The 21,811-nt window shown below is 38.5% G+C and overlaps 1 protein-coding gene across 4 annotated transcripts in view; it reads right to left on the bottom strand.

Moving 5' to 3' along the window:
- Positions 1–21,811, bottom strand: part of PIK3R1 (phosphoinositide-3-kinase regulatory subunit 1) — a 61,127-nt gene that overhangs the window by 20,042 nt on the left and 19,274 nt on the right. For 3 of the 4 annotated variants that reach the window (XM_017808149.1, XM_017808151.1, XM_017808150.1), the window contains exons 3-7: positions 7,498–7,590; positions 6,108–6,182; positions 3,118–3,249; positions 2,052–2,253; positions 1,774–1,853 (exon numbers count right to left, since the gene is read on the bottom strand). In XM_017808149.1, the coding sequence (XP_017663638.1) occupies positions 1,774–1,853; positions 2,052–2,253; positions 3,118–3,249; positions 6,108–6,182; positions 7,498–7,590 (582 nt within the window). The remainder of the gene's footprint in view (positions 1–1,773; positions 1,854–2,051; positions 2,254–3,117; positions 3,250–6,107; positions 6,183–7,497; positions 7,591–21,811) is intronic. The other variant, XM_017808152.1, reaches the window with a different exon arrangement.

Below are 21,811 nucleotides of genomic sequence, written 5' to 3'. Positions count from 1 at the left end.
GCTGGGAATCGAACCCGGGTCACAGCGGTGAGAGTCCTGCACCCTAACCACTAGACCACTAGAGGCCCCTAATTAATGTAGAAGTAATATTATAAACAATCTGATGTTTGATTATAATTATTAATGTAGTGTCACACTCCATGAACCTGATGGATACAATGACTTTACTTCAATCACCCTAATCATATTCTCAAAATGACTAGACTCCTTGTCCTAATTAGTAGTTCTAATGTCAACACCTTTCACTTTTATACTTTCCTCACGTGAAGCAACTCAGAAATGCAACCAAGGGATCTCTTAAGTGCAACTTATAAAATTCGAACTTTAAAACTTAAAAACTGTCGACCCTATGTTTATAACCTCCCAATCAGTGCCTCTAGACATGTTTATTTACATACCCAAAAGCATTTGCCAATGTATAACTATAAAAAATGCTGTTAGCATTAGAATATTGGAGGATTTAATATCTATTTTGCTTTTTAAGACTTATAATGTATGACAAAGAAAATAATTCTTTAACAATTAGCAGCTATTTGCTGATTCTTAGTAAAATAGGATAAATAGTCATTTAAACGTTTGGACTCTCCTAGTTATGAAGCCTAGGAAGAAAAACACACAGTAGTTCTGGAAATGCCTGCTTAACTATTTTGACAAAATGTAACAAAAAACAAATATATGGAAACTAGCTGAAAACAGATGTACACTAAATGTTAGGGAAAGTTTCCTAACTACAAGAGCTGGCAAAATTAGAAAAGCCTTTCAACCAAAGCAGTAGGAACAAAAGTTTTAGCTATTTTAAGTTAATCTTCAATAGCTGATGAAGGGGATTATACAATGTGTCTACCTGAAATACAGGAAATGAAGCATTTTTCTGCTGCTGTGCTCTAGCTTTTCAAACCTTAAGCAGCCCTACAAATACTACTGCCATGAACTTCACTTTGTACTTTGAATAGAGAGGTAGGAAAGCGACAGGCTGTCCAATGTTCTGTTCACCATCACCCTATCCTCTGTTCAGATATCCTTTGTAAATAAGCTGTGAAATGAATTGCTTTCAGCTAACATGTAAAGTTCCCAGTGTTAATAATTTCCTTTGCACATAGTTAGCAACTATGCCTTGCTTTTACCAAATATTTGATTCAAACCCAGTGATTTCGCATAAATCAGAGGTGGGCTTCACTGTTTGTTGACTAAATCATATGCTAACTTACAGAATCAATAGAAGTATTATCTTTCTTTCCTGGATGGGCTCTTAATATTTTTTGGATTATTTATATTGATATCAATAAATAAATCTTTTGAGTATCTGGATTAAAATATATATATATATATGTAAATAAATGGTGAAATTTACTTTCTTCCAATATCTCTAAAGGGTACAGTATTTCTAAGAAAATTCACCCATAAGTAAATTGAATGCTCAACAAAACCTCCAGAATTAACCCCTCAATCACTGTAGGATAGGCATTTTATTGGTTTACAAGTCTTAAAAAAACCCCAAATTCCTATTCGCTGTTTATTGAAAGAGAAATGAAAGTCCTAAGGCTGCACAAACTATGGCTATTAAAATTATTTTAATGAAAAAGACCATTTCTTATGAAGCAAACATTGCATACCACATAAAATAGACAAACAAATTCTACTTAGTTCTGTATTGCACGCTTTTGTTTTGCATTAGTTTTGATTAAGAAAGAAAAAATTATTTACTGTTCTTAAGTTGAATTTCATTATTTAAGCAAACAATGGTATATAACTTAATTTAAAAATATTTTTCACCTGGTACAGGCTGTCTCTCATTCCATTCACTTGTGATTAAAGCTTCGATGATTTTTATGTGGTGTTCCGTATTATCAGAGCTGCAAGAGATGGATCAGGCAGTAAGAATCAGGAGAAATGAAAAAGTTTACTCTAGAGTTATTCAAAAAACATTGGAAAAATTTACTACAATGCCCTCACGTCAGAAATAAGTTCAGAAAATTACTTAATTAAACTTACTTTTGTATATGACTAACCCATATTTGCAGTAGAAAATATGATAAAGATGACCCACATACCTTGTGATCTGGAATCTGAAAAGCAGAGGGCTGAAAATTTCAGACAAGGACCTTGCATTCAAAAGATTTTTGCTGGAGGCTTGACAAACTCTGAGGAAATGTTTGAGCAAATACTGGAGTGTAAGCCAATATTGGGGAGGTATATTTGGAGATCTGATGAGTTTCTTCAGCAACTGAGCATACTCTTCTGAGCTCTGCACTTCTGCAAGCAAATAGATAAAAGGTTCTTGAAATCAGCACAGGAACATTCAAGTAAAATGAAACTATGAGACTCCTTTAGAAGCGTCAGTTTTACAGAAAAAAATAATTCTGTACATTAGCACTGTAAGATTTCTTTTGTCTTTTAAAAAAGTAAAATGCTCAGAGTAGAGTGAAGAACAAGTATTTAAAAGTCAAATGGAAATAGATATGCATTTTGGTAAAAACCGCAATATGTTCAGAGTGTACTGGTAGAAGTCTGTCTTGTGTTTAGCGTTACACATGATTGGGTAATTCAGAGATGCACTAGATAAGTCTCACAGGTGCTGTTCTAACTTTGAAGGTTACCAGTAACAATATCCTGTCCTGAATATATAACAGAATACTTGGCCCTGAAAGCCAAAAAGCCATACTTGTTTAAAATGACCACTGTAGATGATGAATGCATGTATTTCTCACTTCATAATCTGCAACTCCCAATGTAACACAGCACTCCATGACCTCTAATACATTTACTTTGTCAGCACTGATAAAAAGTTAAAAATTAGCTTTCTGCATACAGATAAGTCCTTGATTTTTTCCCCCCAGTTCTTCTATAGTATTTCTACTTACTAAAACAAAGAGAACTGTGTAATTCCTTGTATTTTCCATTATGTTTACACAAATAAGTAACCAAATAATGCAGAATAATATCTAGTTCTGCTGAAACAGCTTTCATCAAAAGTGGTGAAGGTATTCATGTTCTCTGAGATGCTGCCACATTGTGCAGAATCTTCCCTGTTCTGTGAGTGACAGCTGGACTACCAGATATTCAGAATTCTAATAAAAGCTTTTTTGTTTGACATTTGAAATACTGTAATAATCATACCTTGAGCTACAGAAATCATGTCACTGTGAACAGCAGCTGGAATGATGGGATTTGGCAGGTCCAGGATATACCTCTTGAGAGCATCTGATAAAGTATGCACATCAAATGTCTCTAAATCTAATGAAGAGGCATCTAAAGGGAAAGAGCAACATACTTTTTAGACTCTAGAAAACGGAAAAAATATACAAAGCTCATCATATTAGGGTTTCATAACAAGCCAAAATTGCTAACTTACATCTGGTTTATGGGGAACAACTCATAAGAAAGAATAGAAGACATTAAGAAATATCTTTGAGACTAAAAACATACAGTGTTCAACACCATGTCCAGGCCTTTGGCATATGATGAACCAAATGGCTTCAGCAGCTGTTTGTGGCCTTCTGTCACATACAGTTCAGGGCTGAACTCAGAGTAACAGTAATGATTTGCTGCATGTTGGAAGGGTAATGGAACACCAGAATATTTTTAACAGGTCTCTGTTTTATGTGTAAATATTTTGTGTAAGAAGTAAGTATTAATCAAAGGTTTGGTCAAATGCCACTTCTCTACTGGTAGCTACTTCTATTATGACTGAAAGTTTGATTAACAACTTGGGCCTCCAAGTCTGTAAATATTTATGTGAGTAAGTCGAAACAAATATACATGTGCAGAACTTGTGCAGCTGTTAGGATTTATCTTGTAGAACCTGATACCCTTCCAAGATAGTTATGACTCGGGATAAAGTTTGGAAGTGTCACATAAAGGAATATCAGCAGCAAAAATAAAAATAGGAAAATATAGAAATCCTTACTTAGTAGGAGCCAGATTAGGGTTCATCCTGAAACATGAAACTCTGGCACAGTAAAGTCCTCAGTGTTTACAAAAAGATTCATATTTGGTACAAGAATTTTCAGGCATTAATGCTGATCAACATTCTATGCTAGCCAGGTCCTCCGTAAAATAAGTCCTGAATCCATTTGGCCAGTTTAAACTAAAGTAAACAAGGAGGCAGAGGAAATCAGATATGTGGTACATCTACAAATACTGTGAAATAAGGCAGCCAAGAGGGGGTAGTGAGAAACTTAGAGCTACTCCACCTCCCTTCTGTTTTCCCCAAAGAAAAACTTGCAGTATGAGCTCAAATCTTATCAGAGACTAAAGAATTTGCATGAGAAAAGAGACATCATGAATGTCTCAGATGATAAAAAACTTGCAGTGTGGGAATGAATTCTACAAGAGCAATTATGTGTCAGAGAATCCAACTAAAATTCTTCAGAAATAGTTTTTATTAGTTTTGTTGCTCACTGAATGTTTTTTTTTTTATAAGCCAAGTTAAATCATGCCTCTTCAGTGTTGACCATTTCCTTGAAGTATATCCCAAATTATTATAGTGAGTACATAAGTGAGAATAAACTTACTCTGCAACTCTTTAGGTGTAATGATATAAACAGACCTGACCTCTTCCATCTCCCAAGCTGGCCAGAGGCAAGTCAACTTTGACTTTAGAGCTAAATAGCACTGTGTTGATGCTAACAGACAGTTAGTCAATTATGGAGAGCATTTTAACCGTTAGCAGAACACCACACTAACACAAGTTCAAAACTTTGAGACCAAAGATGACTTTGCTCTCTGAATTAGCATTCTGCTGATTCAAAGAGAGCAGGCAGAGGAGATGAGATCTGTCTGTATCCATGTACCTGGATACCCACTGCACTAGCTTTGTCCTGGAAGATTCTGATTCTTTCTTAAAGAAAAGTCAGAAAGAGACACTGTTACTAAAGGGCGAAGTCCTGTTTTTGTTTCTCAAAGCTAACTACATTTTAAGTAAGAATACATGTAAACCACAAGTTTTTGATCTTAGCAGATAGATGAACCTTTCAAAAAAGTACACCTCAGTTTAGAAACTTAAGAAAGGATGCAGATAAATGAAGAGATACATTCATATTGGTACCCAGAAAATCTGGACTTATCTGGACTAAAAATACAATTACAAACTAAAAATATGGCTGCTAGTGTGAGGCTGCTAGCACCACAAGCATGTCTCCTCTCCCTGCTTGTACACATACACTTCTTCACTCCTGCCACAATCATCAGAGGACAGGATGCCCTTTTGTTTTGAAGAAACAGACAACTCATAGTATCATCTCTTATTCATTTTGTTAATGTTTGCAATTATTAAAAACGACGATACTAATTCACAGTTTAATTTTGCTTTCTTTGTCCCTTCGGCAACAAAGCATGTAGCCAGTTTCACTTCCCACCCCTTGTATTTTTGTGCTCCTTTAACCAAGTGAAAGCTCACACCACACACTGCACCCCAGCTCACCAAGATGTAGTCAAGCGCTCCTCCTACAATAGCTACTGATCTCTCATACTGCAACAGAGTGCTGCCAAGCCAGTATATTCTGGCCTGAAGCAGTGTTAAAGAGTATCAAAAAGAAAAGGAAATATATTTCAGGAAACTTGAATGGGTAAGTGGTGTTATTGGTGTAGTTGTGTTTTACTGTCTAAAACCTGAGAACTCAGCCTACAATATTAATCAAATGGTCTCTGCTACTCTGTAGCAGGGTAGGTAATGTGCTGCTATTGCCACCCCGCCTACTGGACCAAAAACTGCACACACAGAACTATATGTAAACAAATGGCTATTTGTTTACAAAATAATAACCTGAAGCCTTACAGGAACAATGAATCATTATCTTGACTCTGACCAAAACATCTTTTTTTTCTCTGTACAGCTAGATTATCTGTCTTTGAACAAGCAAAAGGATAAGCAGAGATTAAAATTATTATTCTTGGAAAAAAACCACACAGTGGAGCCATGAAGAAAGAATCTGTAAAAGTGAAAAATACCTTTCATATTAAATGTAGAAGAAAAATTTTAATTATATATATGTCTTCTTAATACTATATTATTGAGGACCAGAACATATGAGTGGAGGAGCAAAGAAAAAAGGAGTGCTCTGACCACAAAATCTGTCTAGTGCTTTAAGAAGGATACCTGTACTTACCACATTCAAAGATTTGTCTTAAGTCCGCTGAACTGCTTGAGCCTTGTGCTCCATACAAAGTTGAGCACTCCAGACCTTCAAAATAAAATCAATGGGATATATCAATATTTCAGTGACTGTTGCATTGACAGAATATATTTCTCTTTTCTTCAAGAAGTTTAAATTAGCAACATTCTTCCACCGCCATCCACCTACCACACTAAGAATGTGTCTGCTTTTTAAGGCTACAATACAGCTCCTTGTACATTCAAACTGCTGTGTCTGCAGAAAAAGCTGACCAAGGAAGATCAGAAATACCAGCAGTCCCATGTAGTCTACACAGCTATCCACTGGCCAGCTGTAGAAGGCCAGGACTAAGAAACAGATTCACACTGGTGTGAGAGAAAATATCTGTATATGTCACATAATATGTCTAATAATCTACCTGAATAAAAGACACCAATAAAGTGGTTTTGTGTGAAAGGTACTGTTTACTACTTCCATATTTCAGTGAAAACAGAGGAGACACAAGGAAAGAGATCATATCCTGGTATGCAGAGTGCTGATGATTTAATACTATCAGTGGTGTTTCCTGAAAGCAGCAGTTACTTATGCAAAGGGTTGCTAAATACTGGCCTTTCTCATTGATATTAGTAAGCCCCTACTCATTAAGGAAAGGCTTACACTCTCTTAAAAGTATGCAGTATGTGAGAACCTATGTCCCCGAGGACAGCAGCCTGATTTTGATCAGAATATTGCTTTTCCTCTTGTCCCTGGCTTAAGATCCCTGAATGATCAGGACTCACTGAAGCTGCTCCTTACCCCACCAGGACTATGAAGTCAACATCAGAGGAGGTGCCAGGAGGACAGAAATAGGGCAAAAGAGGTAGAACACAGAAAAGGAAAGCTTCAAAAGGATGGAGAGACATCAACATGGGAAAGCAAGAAAGAAAAAAAACATAACAATAACACTGGCTGGTTCAACATCAAACCAGTTCTTGTAACTTTTTCATGGTTTATTATTTTCTTTGCCCCCTGCTTTCGGGCAAAGTATTACTTGTTTCCCTGTATGGCTGTGTATCCAACTCAATGTTATCAAGGTGTTTCCATAACCAACTGGTTAGAAAAAACAAAACAATACCAAACCCTTCTCCCTTACCTTTCAATAATACTCATATTAGTTGAGTTATTAAATGTCATTTGAGATAAGCTTTGGTTTTGCTCCTACAGTCCAAATAGCCTCTACTGAGCAGAAACCAGTGCAACAGACCTTAAATGAGATTATTTCAGGTGTTAAGCCATATGATGCATTATCAGCTCTAGAAAGGGGAGATGCCACCTCTGGATCCAATTCTGCAGTCTTGATTCACACAAGCAACAAAAAACCTTGGTAGATTGTTCTTCAGCCTACCTTTCTTTTCAATCGTCTCTACTAACTTGACAAGAATCTGTGGAGCAACATCAGGGGGTGCAAACTGTTCTGTAAGATCTGGAAGTGAAAAAGCTGTAAAAGAAAAAGAAGAAAAATAAGCCAAGCTACAGGTGAATGCAATTACTGTTCATGAAAATCATGACATGCAATGCAACCAGTTAATTTAGTAACAGAATGAACATGCCACATATCAGGGCCACAAGAGAAGACTCCATACGTAATCAGAAAATAGAATAAAAATGATGACAATTGCATTTTTATAGCATTTTCTTTTAGGGACCTAACTCAGTCCTAGAACCACTCACCGTACTGCCTGGGAAAAGAAATACAATAAAAGCTTGTAGTCTGTGGTTGTGCAGAAATACAATGCAAGGAAAGAAAGAAAAAAATCTTTTGGTCTGAAACATTTACATGCACTGTGCACCAAGTATGGGAACTAAACACATCACTGTCCGAGAGCTGCAGATCCTGTGGGTACAACAGATTTACAAAGACCTGAAACAGCAGTAGAAACAAGTATTTCACACTCGTAAAAAGTTCAACAACTTCTTTTTATTTCAATTTTCAGGCATTTTACTATGAACAATGTAGTTTACTTATAGCAAGAATCTCCTTTTCAAGGGCTGGTTAAGAATAAATAGCGGCATAATCAGAAAGGGACATTTTGTAGATTCAAACAAAACTGCATACAGATTTTATACAAAGTCAGTTTTCACACAATCTAGTTTCTTCATGCAGAGAACATACTCTATAAAGGAATATTCTTGCTCTGTGATGTGAGTGATGATCTATCTCTAAATACAAAATTTTTGCCAAAAGAATAATTCAAAAGTTTTAGAGTGGTTCTGTTTAACACTTGGAGAGCAAGAATGTTTACATAAAGATATTAAACTACTGCCAGAAACATCTGGCGTAGTTTGATGGATTATGATTGATAAACAAAGCTTAATCACTGAAGTAAAAAATGCCAGTTGCCTAAGTGATGGCGATCTCTGTCCAATTAAACTCACCATGGACAAACAGAAAGCAATTCTTAAACACACATACACATAGATGCCTGCATGGATATGTATACATACATATATAGTGCCCCCCCACCCATTCTTACAAGACTGAAACTGAACAAAGTGATGAGGATAACTAAATAAAAGAAGAAAAAAAAATAACAGAAAAATGTGAAAATTTTTGACATAGCAAAAAAAGAAACAAAAATACAACAACTGAGAATGAGAAAGCAGAAAATTTTGGCTGATAATTCACCCTATTTTGGACTACATAATTCCATAAAAATGCAAACAGTTTTATTGTGGTTTAACCCCAGCCAGCAACTAAGTCTCACACAGCTGCTTGCTTGCTTTCCTCTGGTTGGATGGAGGAGAGAATCAGAGGGATAAAAGTGAGAAAATTAATGGGTTGATGTTCAGACAGTTTAACAGGAAAAGCAAAGCCACACACACAAGCAAAGCAAAACAAGGAATTAATTCACTGCTTCCCATGCGCTGGCAGGTGTTCAGCCACTTCTGGAAAGCAGGGCTCCATCATGTATAATGATGACATGGGAAGACAAATGGCATCACTCTGTATATGCCTCACTCCTTCTTCTCCCAGTTTTATTGCTAAGCACAATGCTATATGGTGTGGAATGTTCCTGTGGTCATTTGGGGTCAGCTGGACTGGCCTTGCCCCCTCCCAGCTCCTTGTGCACCCCCATCCTCCTTGCTGGTGGAGCGAGGTGGGAAGAAGAAAAGGCCTTGACACTGTATAAGCATCACTTAGCAATAACTAAAACATCCCTCTGCTATCAGCACTGTTTCCAGCATGCCAAACACAGCCCCATGCTAGCTACTGTGAAGAAAATTAACTCTACTGCAGCCAAAATTAAAACAAATTTAAAAACTGCATGGAAGGGACAGAAGTTAGGAAGTGTAGAAAGATGAGGAGAGATGAAAGACAATATATAAAAATTACTTAGTAAGTAGTAATGAAGTGAAGTGTACTGAGACACTGAGACATGTCCCTTGCAAAAAGAAGGAAGATGATGGTACCACAATGTTGGAATACTTTTTAGTCCATTCATAAGTGAAGACATTAGAAAAACATCTGTTAGCCATAACAGTTTAACTTAGGATGCCCAGAAAATAAGCATTCAGGAGTCCCAAAAGAGTTGCCTAAGCAGATCCCTGGCCTGCTGATGCTACTTTTTAATGACTTCTGCAAAATCAGAGCAATTCCTGAGGTCAAAAGAGTTCTAATACCTGACCCACACTATAAAAGGACAAGTAACATGACTACATGCTAGCTACATTATAAGTCATGGGCAAAATAAAGAAAAACCTGACACTAGACTCATATAAAGCAATAAAAGACAGCACTGTATAAGGATTATCTGTACAGCTTTTTAGAGGATAAATTCCTTACTTGGTGACACCTTAGTGAGCTGAAAAATGCAAATGAGTAGACATAATAAGTTGTATGGCCAGTCTTTGCGAGCGAAGATTTGGGAAAGGTCATTACCCTTTGAGCCTGCGCAGTGGATTTTTTAGGTGAGACCCAGTGTGCGCTGAACTGAGCACACCCTTTAATCCTGAGGTTCATCTGCCGGGGCTGAGCGAGCTCGGACAGTGGCAGCGAGGTCCTCAGGACGTAGGTTTGTTTAGAGTGACCTTCTCTTAGATGGATGGCCTTACAGGGATGATGAGTTCCATCTGCCTGGGGGAGTTTCCCTGACCGGGAATCAAACCTGGGCCGCGGTGGTGAGAGTGCTGCATCCTAACCACTAGACCACCAGGGGTCCCCAGACATAATAAACTCTGACTTAATATAACACTGATTAAAAGCTGAATTCAAAGAAAGCGTGTTATATAGGTATAGCTGACCATTGTATCTCCAAGTATAGTTATTAATGCAGAACAAGCTACTCAGGGAAGGCATGGACTTTTCAATTCTTTCCATCTTTAAGTCACTTTCCACCTAGAACACCTCTATTAGCTTAACATCTGCTTCATCAGACACAAGATGGGCCCAAATGAAAAATGCTGCCCTTCAAGCAGCCTCTGCTCAGGCATAATGAATTACAGACCATCTGATTTGTAATTTTCAGATCAAGTAGTTCCTTTCAATCTCAAACTATAAATCGATCTTACGATGTGGGCAAATTTATTGAAAGAATAAATGGAAGATCAGTCATATCAAAGGATATGCTATGAGAGTGCAGTTCACGGGAAGAAGCACCTTGCAAGGTGAAGACATGACAATACAGAAAACACTTTGTCTCCATGGGAAATGGAGTTAGAAAAAAAAATAGACTTAACAGTACTCACAGAACCGAAGCCACTTCATAACATTGACACGGAAGACAGCCCAATTTGGAAACAGTGCATTTCAGTTTCAAAATGCTGAGAGGAAATCTCAGGGGCTAAACTGAATAAAACTACACCTAATTGGGGCGGGGGGAGGGCAGAGGGGCAGGGCCGAGAATTTACCCCTAGAGCTAGAATACAAGTTATGCTTAAAGAATAGCTTGGGTGTTCCAAAAGAAAACTCAGCATGCGCATTCAGATGTACAAAGGGAAAGGAAAACTTTTCAGACAGGTCACTTTTAGTGAAAGAGAACTGAACAAAAGCTCACATGCAAACTGAATTTAGTACTTGATTCCAAAATAATCTTTTGCTTTGAAGAACACTGTAGGACAGCACAGAGGATTGGGGAACCAAATCCACACCTAAGGATCTAAGGTACTTTGTAGATCCCTTTGCTAAAATCCAGTATTAATTCTTCATTTAAAGCAATAATTTCCCCCAAAATTCCTGTTTTTCTTGTTGTTCTTTTTTCTTTTTTAATTCCAGGGTCTCCAAAATATTATGGCTCTGAAAACTATTATATAGCTTTTATGCTTCTTCCCAGGTCTGGTAGTGGGTCTCCAGATAGTAATGAAGCTTCCAGTGACACTTGACAAAAGCTGGATTTTCCACTAGCTCTATTTTTACCTTGCTGCAGTGAGAACCAATGAGATGAACAACAAATCAGGGTTCTCTCCAATCTGCAAATTCTTCCTTCTTCTTGATACAGGCAGGACTGAATAGCTCTAAGGCAATGGCAATGTGTGGGAGATGAGAGCATACCTTACGTTCAATGGTTGCCAACACAGTTACAAAATGCAAGATGAAACCAGCATACAGCTGCACCTTTTGGAAGGGTTCTCAGTAAAAAGATATACTTTAGACTTAGTATCTGGCAATGACAAGTGGAAATTTAAAGCTACAATTTGGCTTCAGATGTTTCTGAGCCAAATCTTTCATTACTGCTTGATGAATAATGAAATGGAAAAATACATATAATAAAACCCCTTAAAATGTACAATCCACACCATGTAAAGGAGTTTAATTTCTAAATATTTGAAGGAACTATATACTAACATCACTTGAATTTAGCTTTAAGATCTCCATGAATGTTCTTATTTCTCCAGAAATGGCACTAACGTTTTTGCATGTATATTGCATTTGATGACAACACAGCTCTATATAAAAGTCTACTATTTGAGAGCTCAGGTCTTCAGATGTTTATAACTGACTTATGTGCATGCAGATATACTCTTTATGCATGCAACTGTATCCACTAACATTGTGAATTACTATGGATTTACACACATACTTGTTTGAAAATCATGCAATAAGTCGAAACATGAATGGTTTGACCAGTACTGAAATTACGTATATTAAATATAAGCATATTAATTAATGCAGAAGAAAAAAATGTAAAGGTAAGGATCATGGTCAAGCAATTGTGACAATACTCCAACAAGATTAGCCAGTAAACTGTGAAGAAACTATAGCTGATCAATCACCTAAAATACTTTTGCCAGTGATACCATCAGTGTAATGCATTACAAGCTGTGAACAGTGGAGGGTTTCCAACAAAGTTCAACACCCATTCCTGCTACAGAAAATTCTGGAAAACATAGGAGCTTATTTGACTGCAATACAGTTACTTCAGCAGTTATGTACTCTCCTAGGTACGGGAAATGGAATTCAAAAAGTGTTTCACTAGTATCACCTATTTTCCTTGAAACAGAATCCTAATGTCAATAAGGATCCATAATGGATGAATTCAAGCACTTGTCAGTTTACAATGCTGAATTCCAGTGAAGATGCATTGGAAACAAAGGCAGTTTGGCAGTTCTGCGTAGTAAGCTCTGAGGCATCACCTTTAAGGCAATAGTATCCTATTGAGCAGTCCCCTGTATTCCTCCCATGTGCTGACTGCTAATGACTCCCAGGCCAGAGACAGCAGTGCTTCAGAAGACTGCATTAGTTACACACCAAAAGCCATGCCTGCAGAAACACAAGTGCAGATGCTGGAAGAGTGGAAAGCACTACCTCCACCCAGGTGAGGGCATGGCCTGAAGCTTCTCATGGCCCTGTGGTAGCAGGTGGTACAGATGCCAAGCCTCAGCCGACACAGCCCCCTCAGAACCTGCTTTAATCTGCTGGGGAAGAAAGGCCACATGAGCCTCACAACATGTCAGAGAGTGAGCAGAGTCTTACTGATACAAAACTCTTAGCTCCTAGTGAGAAGCATTCTGTGGTCCATTATATGTTTCTTTATACTCTTAACAAGTAGCAAGTTCTTGCAAAAAGTTTCAGGAGAACAGTATGAAAGATTAAAAAACCCCAGAACACTAAACCTTATGGAGAAATTTTCAAGAGAGATCTATGCTTTGGGTTCAGTGTCAGACCAACACAGAAGTTAAGTCTGGTATTACAATTAAATACCAGAGAGCAACTCACTCTGAGATTCGAGGATATAACCTTGCCTTGGCATATGAATTTTCAGATAACCTACTGGTATTTATGAAAAGAACAGTGTATAGAACTGCCCAACTGCCCTTAGCAAAACGTTTTCACTGGGCCAAGATGAAAGACAAAAAGGTGAGAATGAAGACAAAGTTAGTGTCACTGTGTGTCTCAGATAAATCAAGGACTGCAATACATTGTAAATTCAGCTGCAACAGTTGGAAAAGAAGAACACCTCTCCTTAGACCCTACTGACCTGAGGTGATTTAGTTTGGCTATAGTTAAATCCTACTAGAGGATGAAAGCACCACTAAAACTGTCAGGGGGAAGAGCAGTTCAGGGCTCAACTAACTTCTCCAGTATTGGTTTTGTTAGAAATATTTTAAAACACAACATGGAAAAATATGAAAGAGATTTAAGCTTCAGTGAATTTGACATATCATTACAAGTGGCTTAATAAGTCTGTCAGCTATTACTTGTCTCTTATGAGATGCAGTCAATCAGGCAGATTGCAGACTCAGAATACCACAGAAGCCTTGGCAGCTAGCGAAAACTAAATCCAGGAGAAATGAAGACAGGTGAAGACTATTGCAGCAGTAGAAAAAAGAATGGTTGGGCCCACCAACGCTATCAGCCTTCGGGCTCACAAGAAGCCCATTTATATGGAGGCAGACAAATGTGTGAGACTTAAGGTTTATTGGAATATGAATGACCCCAGAGCTATGAAAAGGAACAGGGAAATTATGCCTGCTGGTGCCCTTACATGACTGGGGTACAACCTGAAAGCTGGATGAAAATTACCACCATTTTAAGACCCTTCAATTTTATGCAACCAGCACAGTCTGCTTCTTCCATTGGTCAGTAGGCTCCGGGTATGAACTGGAGGACGAAGTTCTCCATTTAGATGCAGATGTTCTGTTAGATCTAAATCACTTAGATCTAGATGTTCTGTTAACAGAACACTGAAGATTTTAGCCACAGAACGAAATACAAATCTGTATTGAAAAAACAGTTTATCACATCTGCTGTCATTCCTCTTTTTACTCCATCTTCAATGGAGAAATACCTGACTAAAACAAAACAGCCTTCCTGGGACATCTCAATTACAACATATAACCCTCATGGACAAACAGTACTCTGGCAATACACTTCCAGACTTCCAATATCTTTGTAAAGCATCCATATTTCTACTGTGATCCTACATCAGTAATAGCTAGTGACAAGAACTTATCCAAGGGGCTTATTCCAAAGGATGACAACAGCAGGAGTTCTCAAGAGAGCATGACTTTTTGACTCCAGTCAGTCCCAGTGTACTGCCCAAAACACAGAGCCAACGTTTCCAGATTCCTCTGTGTGAGGTTGGTACTGACAAACATAGCCTGTGTCATGGTTTGAGAGCTCCAAAACCCAATTCCCTAGTCCAAGCCCCTTCCCACATCTCAACTCAGTGTGAGATGTTTTTCCAGACACTACAAGAGACTCAAAATGGGGGAAAAGGAATACATATTACAATGACTGTACAAATAAATACTACAATACATGATATACAATCTTAGCTATCTCTACCATGACATAAAAGTATTTACAATGGATCAAATCTCTTCTCCCCTCCAAATAAAAGTCCAGGAGGGAAAAAGGAAAAGATCTTTTCTACTCTCAGAGCAGCAATGTCTCTAAGGCAGCAGGTTCTCTCTGACTCTCTTACATGCAGCAGCTGTAACTGGATCTCTGCCAATACACATGAGGGGGTATCCAAGCCCCTCGGCCCATCGTCTCCAAGCGAGGGTCTTCTCTTCCGTGGGCTGCGTAGCAGGGACAAAACTCGCTTCACCACGTCATATCATGGGGTGTAAGACATCCCATGAAGGTCCCTTCCTCAGGGGATTCATCCCTGAGTCAGAACGTCTTGGGCAGCTTCCAGTTGAAGGCCTCTACCTCAAGAGTTCTGTCAGAGCTTCTGTGCTCTGATCTCAGGCTGCCAGCTTAGCTTGGCAGCAGCAGCGAGGGGGGCCAAGGTCACCCCCTCCACATTCCTTCTCGGAGCTTTTCAGCTCCTTTCTGCAGTGCTGTAGCACTTTAAGACTCTTTCAAGTAAGAGTTCATCATCCTCCTCTCTCTCGGAGGTCTCAGAGGGGTTTGGGGGTTTTTGGTTTCAGTCCTTATCCCAAACTCTGTCTCTGTAGAGCTTAGTCTTGCTCTCTCTGCTGCTGGCTCTCTTTCTCTTTCTCTCTCTCCTTCCAGGAGTTCTCTCTGTGTTGCTGCATGCCTGTTGTTGCTGCTTGGTCTTATCTCTTCTGGCTGTCTGCCACTTTCTCCGTCCACTGCTGTTCTGCTGCTGCTTTTCAGTATCTCTTGCTGTGGCTCACAGTGGAGAAACATCCCCTGGCTCAGCTACAGACACTTAGCCCAGTTTTACACTGTTCCAAGTCCCTGCAGCACCCCAGCCGGAGGCTGGGGGGCCAGAGCCCTCCAGAGGGGTTCCTGCCCCTTCTCCTCATGGCCTCAGAACATGGCCACCACTCCAACAACAACTACAACTACTACCTTTCTCTTCCGGTCTAAGTGTGATATGTTTATATTTTGCAAAAGTGCTCATTGGTTCAAACTTCCAAGGGGGTCACCACCCCCTGGGGATTTACCATTTTATAACTTCAGGGGGAAAACTGTTTCCCCCCACCACAGCCTATAAGCTCAAAAAAAGGGCATCTCAAACTGACTTTTATAGAAAAATGTATGAAACATTATAATATATGTGACACTTTACAGAATAAGGCAGTCATTTTTTCAGAAGGACAATTATGCATAACAAGATAGAGTCATTTATAGTCCAACGCACTTAATCTAAGAGGGTGAGAATAAAAACTGAATGTTACTTCATTTTATCCCTGCTGCACATAATATGTCGAAAAGAGACATAAGTTACCTGCATAAATCAATGTTGTAATTGAGGCCAGTAAAATATTTTGCCTAGATACTTTCCAGGGTTATCAGCACATGTGTACAAGCAACAATCTGATTGATAAGGTATCATGTGCATGGTTACTATGTAGGAAGTTTTGGGGTGCCAGGAGAACTTATTCCTCTCTTCATCCCCATTCATAAAGTTGTGCCAGCAGCACTCTCAGGCTGAGAAGAACAAGGGGCAACCATGTGAAAAGAGGTGAAACAAGCCCAGGCAAACATAGATTAGTACAAGAAAATAATTCATAAACAAGAGGTGGCAGGACTAGGCAGAACAAAGCTTTGATTTGAAATAGAAAGTCTTACTTTATAATGTACAAATTCTCCTGAAAGAAATCTGGGATCTTTTTACCCTTCTCTGACACAAAAACATCTGACACTTGTCCTTGAGCTGCTGTCTTAATCAACTAAGAATTCCTCTAAGACAAAGCAAAATGAAAGCAGGGAGAGAAAGAACACAGAGATGGTGTTTGGCTTGAGGAAAGTTTACTTGCAGAGATAAGCAGCATAGCAAACCCACCAAACAACAGAGTGTAGAGGACTATATTCCTTCATAACAGGTTAATACTTTCAGCAGTAGCTGCTAATCATGTTTCACACTTATTAATTTAATATTTCATAAAGTCCTATTTCTATAATTTATTGAAAGAGAAGCAATAATGCCTGTACTGGGAAGGAGTTCTATACATAATATTCTATCAGATTAAACCTCAGTAACTTTATGAACTATGACCTGTCAGACACTTTTTCATCTGCTACTGAACATACTTAGAAATAGAAGCTATAATTAAGACAACACATGTCCTTTGTTGGCTTCATCTGAAGCAGAGATAATTTCTAAAAAGCAGCCTGTAGTTAAGACAGTATTCTGGTTCCCTCTACAGGTGAGCTTTTGCACTACTCCTTTTCAAAACAGAACTGAATTTTAGGCTTTCAATGGCTGCAACTATTTAAAACTATTATTAACATGATTAGAAATCATGAGGAGAACTGTTCTGAGGAAAATATATTAACTAAGTACAGCCTTTTGCCATGCCATTGTATTATAATGGAATATATAATGCATAAACTATTTTGCAAAAGAAACCCCCACCTCCCAAAAAAACAAGGAAGAGATGGGAAAACCACCTGCTTCTTCAACTGTTCTTTCAAGGAGCTGTGAGATAAACAGTGTAAAGTAAGAAATAAGCAGGAATGTAGTAAAAGGTATCTTTCTACTTCTAAGTCAAGGAAGGCATTCAATAAGCTGAGGAGCACAGAGAAGGTTCAGCACAGACACCATTGGAGCTCTACCCCAAGCAGGCTGGCACTGGGGCTTCAACACTGCTGGCTTTCAGGAAAGGTGTATCTTACTCTATCACATGGTCTGAGTCCTGGCACAGCTTGAGGCCGTGCATGCTTTTCTCAGGTGTGGCAGACTGGCAAGGAAATCCTTCTTAGCCCTCACTCTCAGGGATCACTCCAAGCCCTGTGTGACATGCAGAAGCACAGCAGTAGCAGTGTTCTCACATTCCTGATGAGCATCACTTTAAATGGGAGGACAGGTTAATGTCTCTAAATAGAACAAGCCAGCAAGGATCTCAGAGTATGATTCTGAGGGCAGAAAAAATATTTTAGTAAGCCAACGCCTGCTTTTCTTGTCTTGTTGATGTCTGCAGGTTCCCTGCCAGGAGTTTACAGTCAGAGAGATATTAGCAGATGAGAGGTAAACTGTGGTGTAGGGTACCAAGCTACTGCATCACCACAAGCAAAAAAGATGATTACAGAGATGACAGAAAGGGAGGAACAGGACAGGGTCAATTGAGTAGACGGATCAGTACAGTGCAAAACATTGCCTTTTTCATCAAGTGAGGCTTGTTATATTCCCTCCTCCTCCTTCAGGATTGCTGCTCCAGGGCTAGAAAAGAGCTGAGCTCCGCAAGAATTTGAGTTACTCTGCCCAGTTCTCCTCAGAGACACTAACGGACAATTACAGCTTCTGGCAGTGGTTTGACATGAAACTGCACACGGTATCAAGAAGCAAAACATGTAACACTGAATATTCAAGTGTAGTATGGATAACACTGGCGTGAGGATAAACAGCACATTCCACTGGCAGTTGCCTCTGCTGACTTACTTATCAGGTTCCCAGTGCTTCAGTGTTATTCTTCCCATTAAACATCCAGATTTTAATAGTAGTATGTAGAAGTCCTCATTGGAATTGGAACAAAATTTTGACAGATCTCTACAAACAAAAGCTCCCTTACTGGTCTTAACATTAACTAAGCATTCCTTTAGAACTGATGCCAGCTGCCTTCTCACAAACTACCGCATCTTTTCCAAGGATATTAAAGCCATGATTTCTACTAACTTCTGCACTCTAGAATTCTTTTTTAATAAAGCAATGGTGAAACTCTAGTAAAAGTTTAATTTATTTTAAAGTGACTAGATGTAAGTTAATACATTTACATGGTATTTTTGCTACAGCAACAAAGCTCCTGCTGTCCGCTATACTACACAGACACATGAAATTACATTATAAGAACATTAAGACCACGAGGTCAAGCACTCAAAAACTAAGACCACAAAGAACTAAGACTGCATGTGCAATTTCAGCTGGTGGTTTCATCTCTTTTACATAATGATACAGCATTTTTCCCATGAAATTATCCTGTGCATTTCAGTGCACAATGGCCAGTGCTCTCAAGGAACGAAACTCAGCTGAAGAGCTGAGTTATTTATTATCTGAAACATTATCCAGATTGTAGAAGGACACATGGTCATTCAGTAGTTTTATACTTTCCTGTTTATTTTCCTCTTCAAACCTGAATTTTCTATCATCTCAACACGGCTTCTCATGCAAAAATACTTCAGTCCAAAATTTGCTCCTGAGTCTTCCCAGCAAGTGGGAAAGGAAATATATATTTGGTTGTTCCTGGAAACCTTTGACACACAGGAGAGAGGCAGCTGCCTACCTTTTAAGGGAAGAAATACTGAGGTCCATCTCAAGAGGCATTTGAAAATTTTGGTTCTGTACAGGCAGTGGAGAGTCACGGTGACATGATTTCAATGATTTCCATCACGTAAAACTTCACAGATAGAGTGAGTTCCTAAGCTGGAACTGTTTTTACCTAAAAAGCAGTTGCATATATTTTCTTCTGAATAGTCTGGTGCTAACCTACAAAGATTACTAACCTCAATTTCCTTTCCACACAAACATAGTGATGGTTAGAAATGGTGCCCCAGAAGAATCTGCTCTTTATAACCAAGATAGGACTACTGTATGAATGTTCACTGTGAGATACTGGGATTGCTGTAACACTGTTGAGAGTTACCTGTCCCATCTGTAAAGGATCCTTGCTCCTTATTACTATTTCCTTTTTTTTGGTACCATAAAATGCCTTAGGCAAGGCCATTACTGGTTTGTGACAATAACTCCATTTGAAAAGCATATTTAAAACCCGCTCTTTAATTCAATAATCAAAATACATAAAAATTCAGGGTAGTAAGTTGTTCTATTCTGAAAGAATGCTTTGATTTGCTACCTTTTTCCTGTAGAGAAATTAATGGGGGGGAAAATGCCAACAAATCTGCCTCAAACTATCCACAGGCAAGCAATCTAGAGGAAAAGAACAGGCTCTTCACTACTTCAAGAAAAAGATAATATGTATTATTGTGCTTGAGAAGTCAAGTTGTTTAGATCTAGAAGATTTACATAAAAGAACTGCAGAAGCTGCTGACAGCTCCTTCATCTTTTGGGAATTATGGGAAACATTTGTAAGTACACTGAATGTTGAAAATAATGAGTATATAGCAGTCGCCCAGAAAAAAAATGCAAACAATGGTAACAGCTCTCTAGCACCAGGACTTTTATTCAAGAAACTAATGCATTTCATATCAAACATTTTTCCTCCTCTTAAAGAAAAAAAAAAAAGCTTAGGACTATAGCTGCAGCAACAAAATACATCAATGCTGAAAAGTAGTCTTATAAGAAAGTAAAACTGGGTTAATCCATACAGCCATTAAACCATGGGGAGATTTGACATAGATACAGAAACAACATTATTAGGAAAATCCTGGACTGAATCTGCAGAGAGTTAATCCTACCATTCTCTTTAATTTCAATGAAGAAGAAAGCTGTAAGTCTGTATGTAATAACATTTTTTGAGCCACATCTTACTCCTTTTGAGACTTCTCTGCATAGCAATGTCAGTGTTATTTTCTAATTGTAATATATTTCATATATAGATGCTATACAAGAAAGGATGTAATGGAATATGAAGTACACGTATCACTGTTTGTTCACACTCCACTGCTGAAGTAACTTTAATTTAGACCTTAGCACTTAAGGTGGTGAATGAATTTCATGTACCTTAACAAAGCAGTCAGGGGCTCAACAGCCTGACTAACTGTAACTGGTAAAGACCTTCATTTTTGCCTAGCACACTTTGTTGCAGAAATTCTTATAGTGCAAAACCTGCTTATAAGAAGTGTATAAAAAAAAATTGAAAATAACAACAAATATGGTGCTGATGAAAAACTGGCTATGTTTTCACATCACCATCTGCAAGCCAAAGATTAACTGAAGTCAGGCTAAGGAGGTATGGAACAGAATTTCAGTCTGCACTGGGAGTACTCACTTGCAAAGAGACCAAAAGCAAGAGACAACTCCTCCCTAAAAAAACCCAAGCATAATTGTGAGCAAATCTAAGAGATCCTTTTGCAACCTCTATACAACCCTACAGTGCTAGAGTGCCTTGAAGTCTAAAACAAAGGAAAATGTGTCCCTCTGGAAAACCAGTGTGTGTTGTGAAAGAGTGACAGAGGAGGATGAAATAAGTGAAAGCAATATTTTGTAAGTGAGACCGAAAAGACTAAACTGCAGAAGGTCTTTGCAAACTAGAAAAAACATGCATGTGGTTAAGAACTGACATGTTCCTCATGATCTTAAGCTCAGGTGGATGAAATAAAAGCAGCTCTTTCAGAGAATAAATGAGGGAGGCATAAGATCTTTTTATGTCCTGTACAAAGACTTGTTCCTTCCTTTCCTTACTTCTGCTCCCAGGCAGCTGTCCTACACTGTCTTTCTCCAGCACAGTGGAATGTGCTGTAGATGTTTTCCAAACTCCCTGTAGAAAATTCATGGGGAACAGGATTAATACTGTCTTTGAACTTAAAGGAGTACTAGGTGCATACATGAGGATGCCAACAAATACTAATCTCTTGTATATTTAAGTGCTGCTAGTGTACTGAGCTTCTACTGGTCACACACCTAAAAACCCCAAACCACTTTTTCCACCATCTTGCTCCTGACAAGAAAGTTAGCTGGTCTTCTCACCCATCCATATCTGCAAATATATCTATACATCTATCTCTATTTCCACGTACGTACAGAACTTAAAGCTATAATCACTCAGTTGTGTCGGAATGTTAAATATAGGATGCAATAAAGGAGTAAAAAATACATTCTTGACTTGCACAAGATGTGATCAAACATGTGAAAAGGCCTTCCAGCTATGACTCACTAAGAAGTGGGTGGAGGTTTGTGAAGCTGAAAGGC

This window comes from Lepidothrix coronata, unplaced genomic scaffold, assembly GCF_001604755.1.
Source record: "Lepidothrix coronata isolate B3197 unplaced genomic scaffold, Lepidothrix_coronata-1.0 Scaffold22, whole genome shotgun sequence".
NCBI lineage: Eukaryota > Metazoa > Chordata > Aves > Passeriformes > Pipridae > Lepidothrix > Lepidothrix coronata.
Note: the sequence above shows the minus strand (reverse complement) of the source record. Positions and strands in the feature narration are given on the sequence as shown.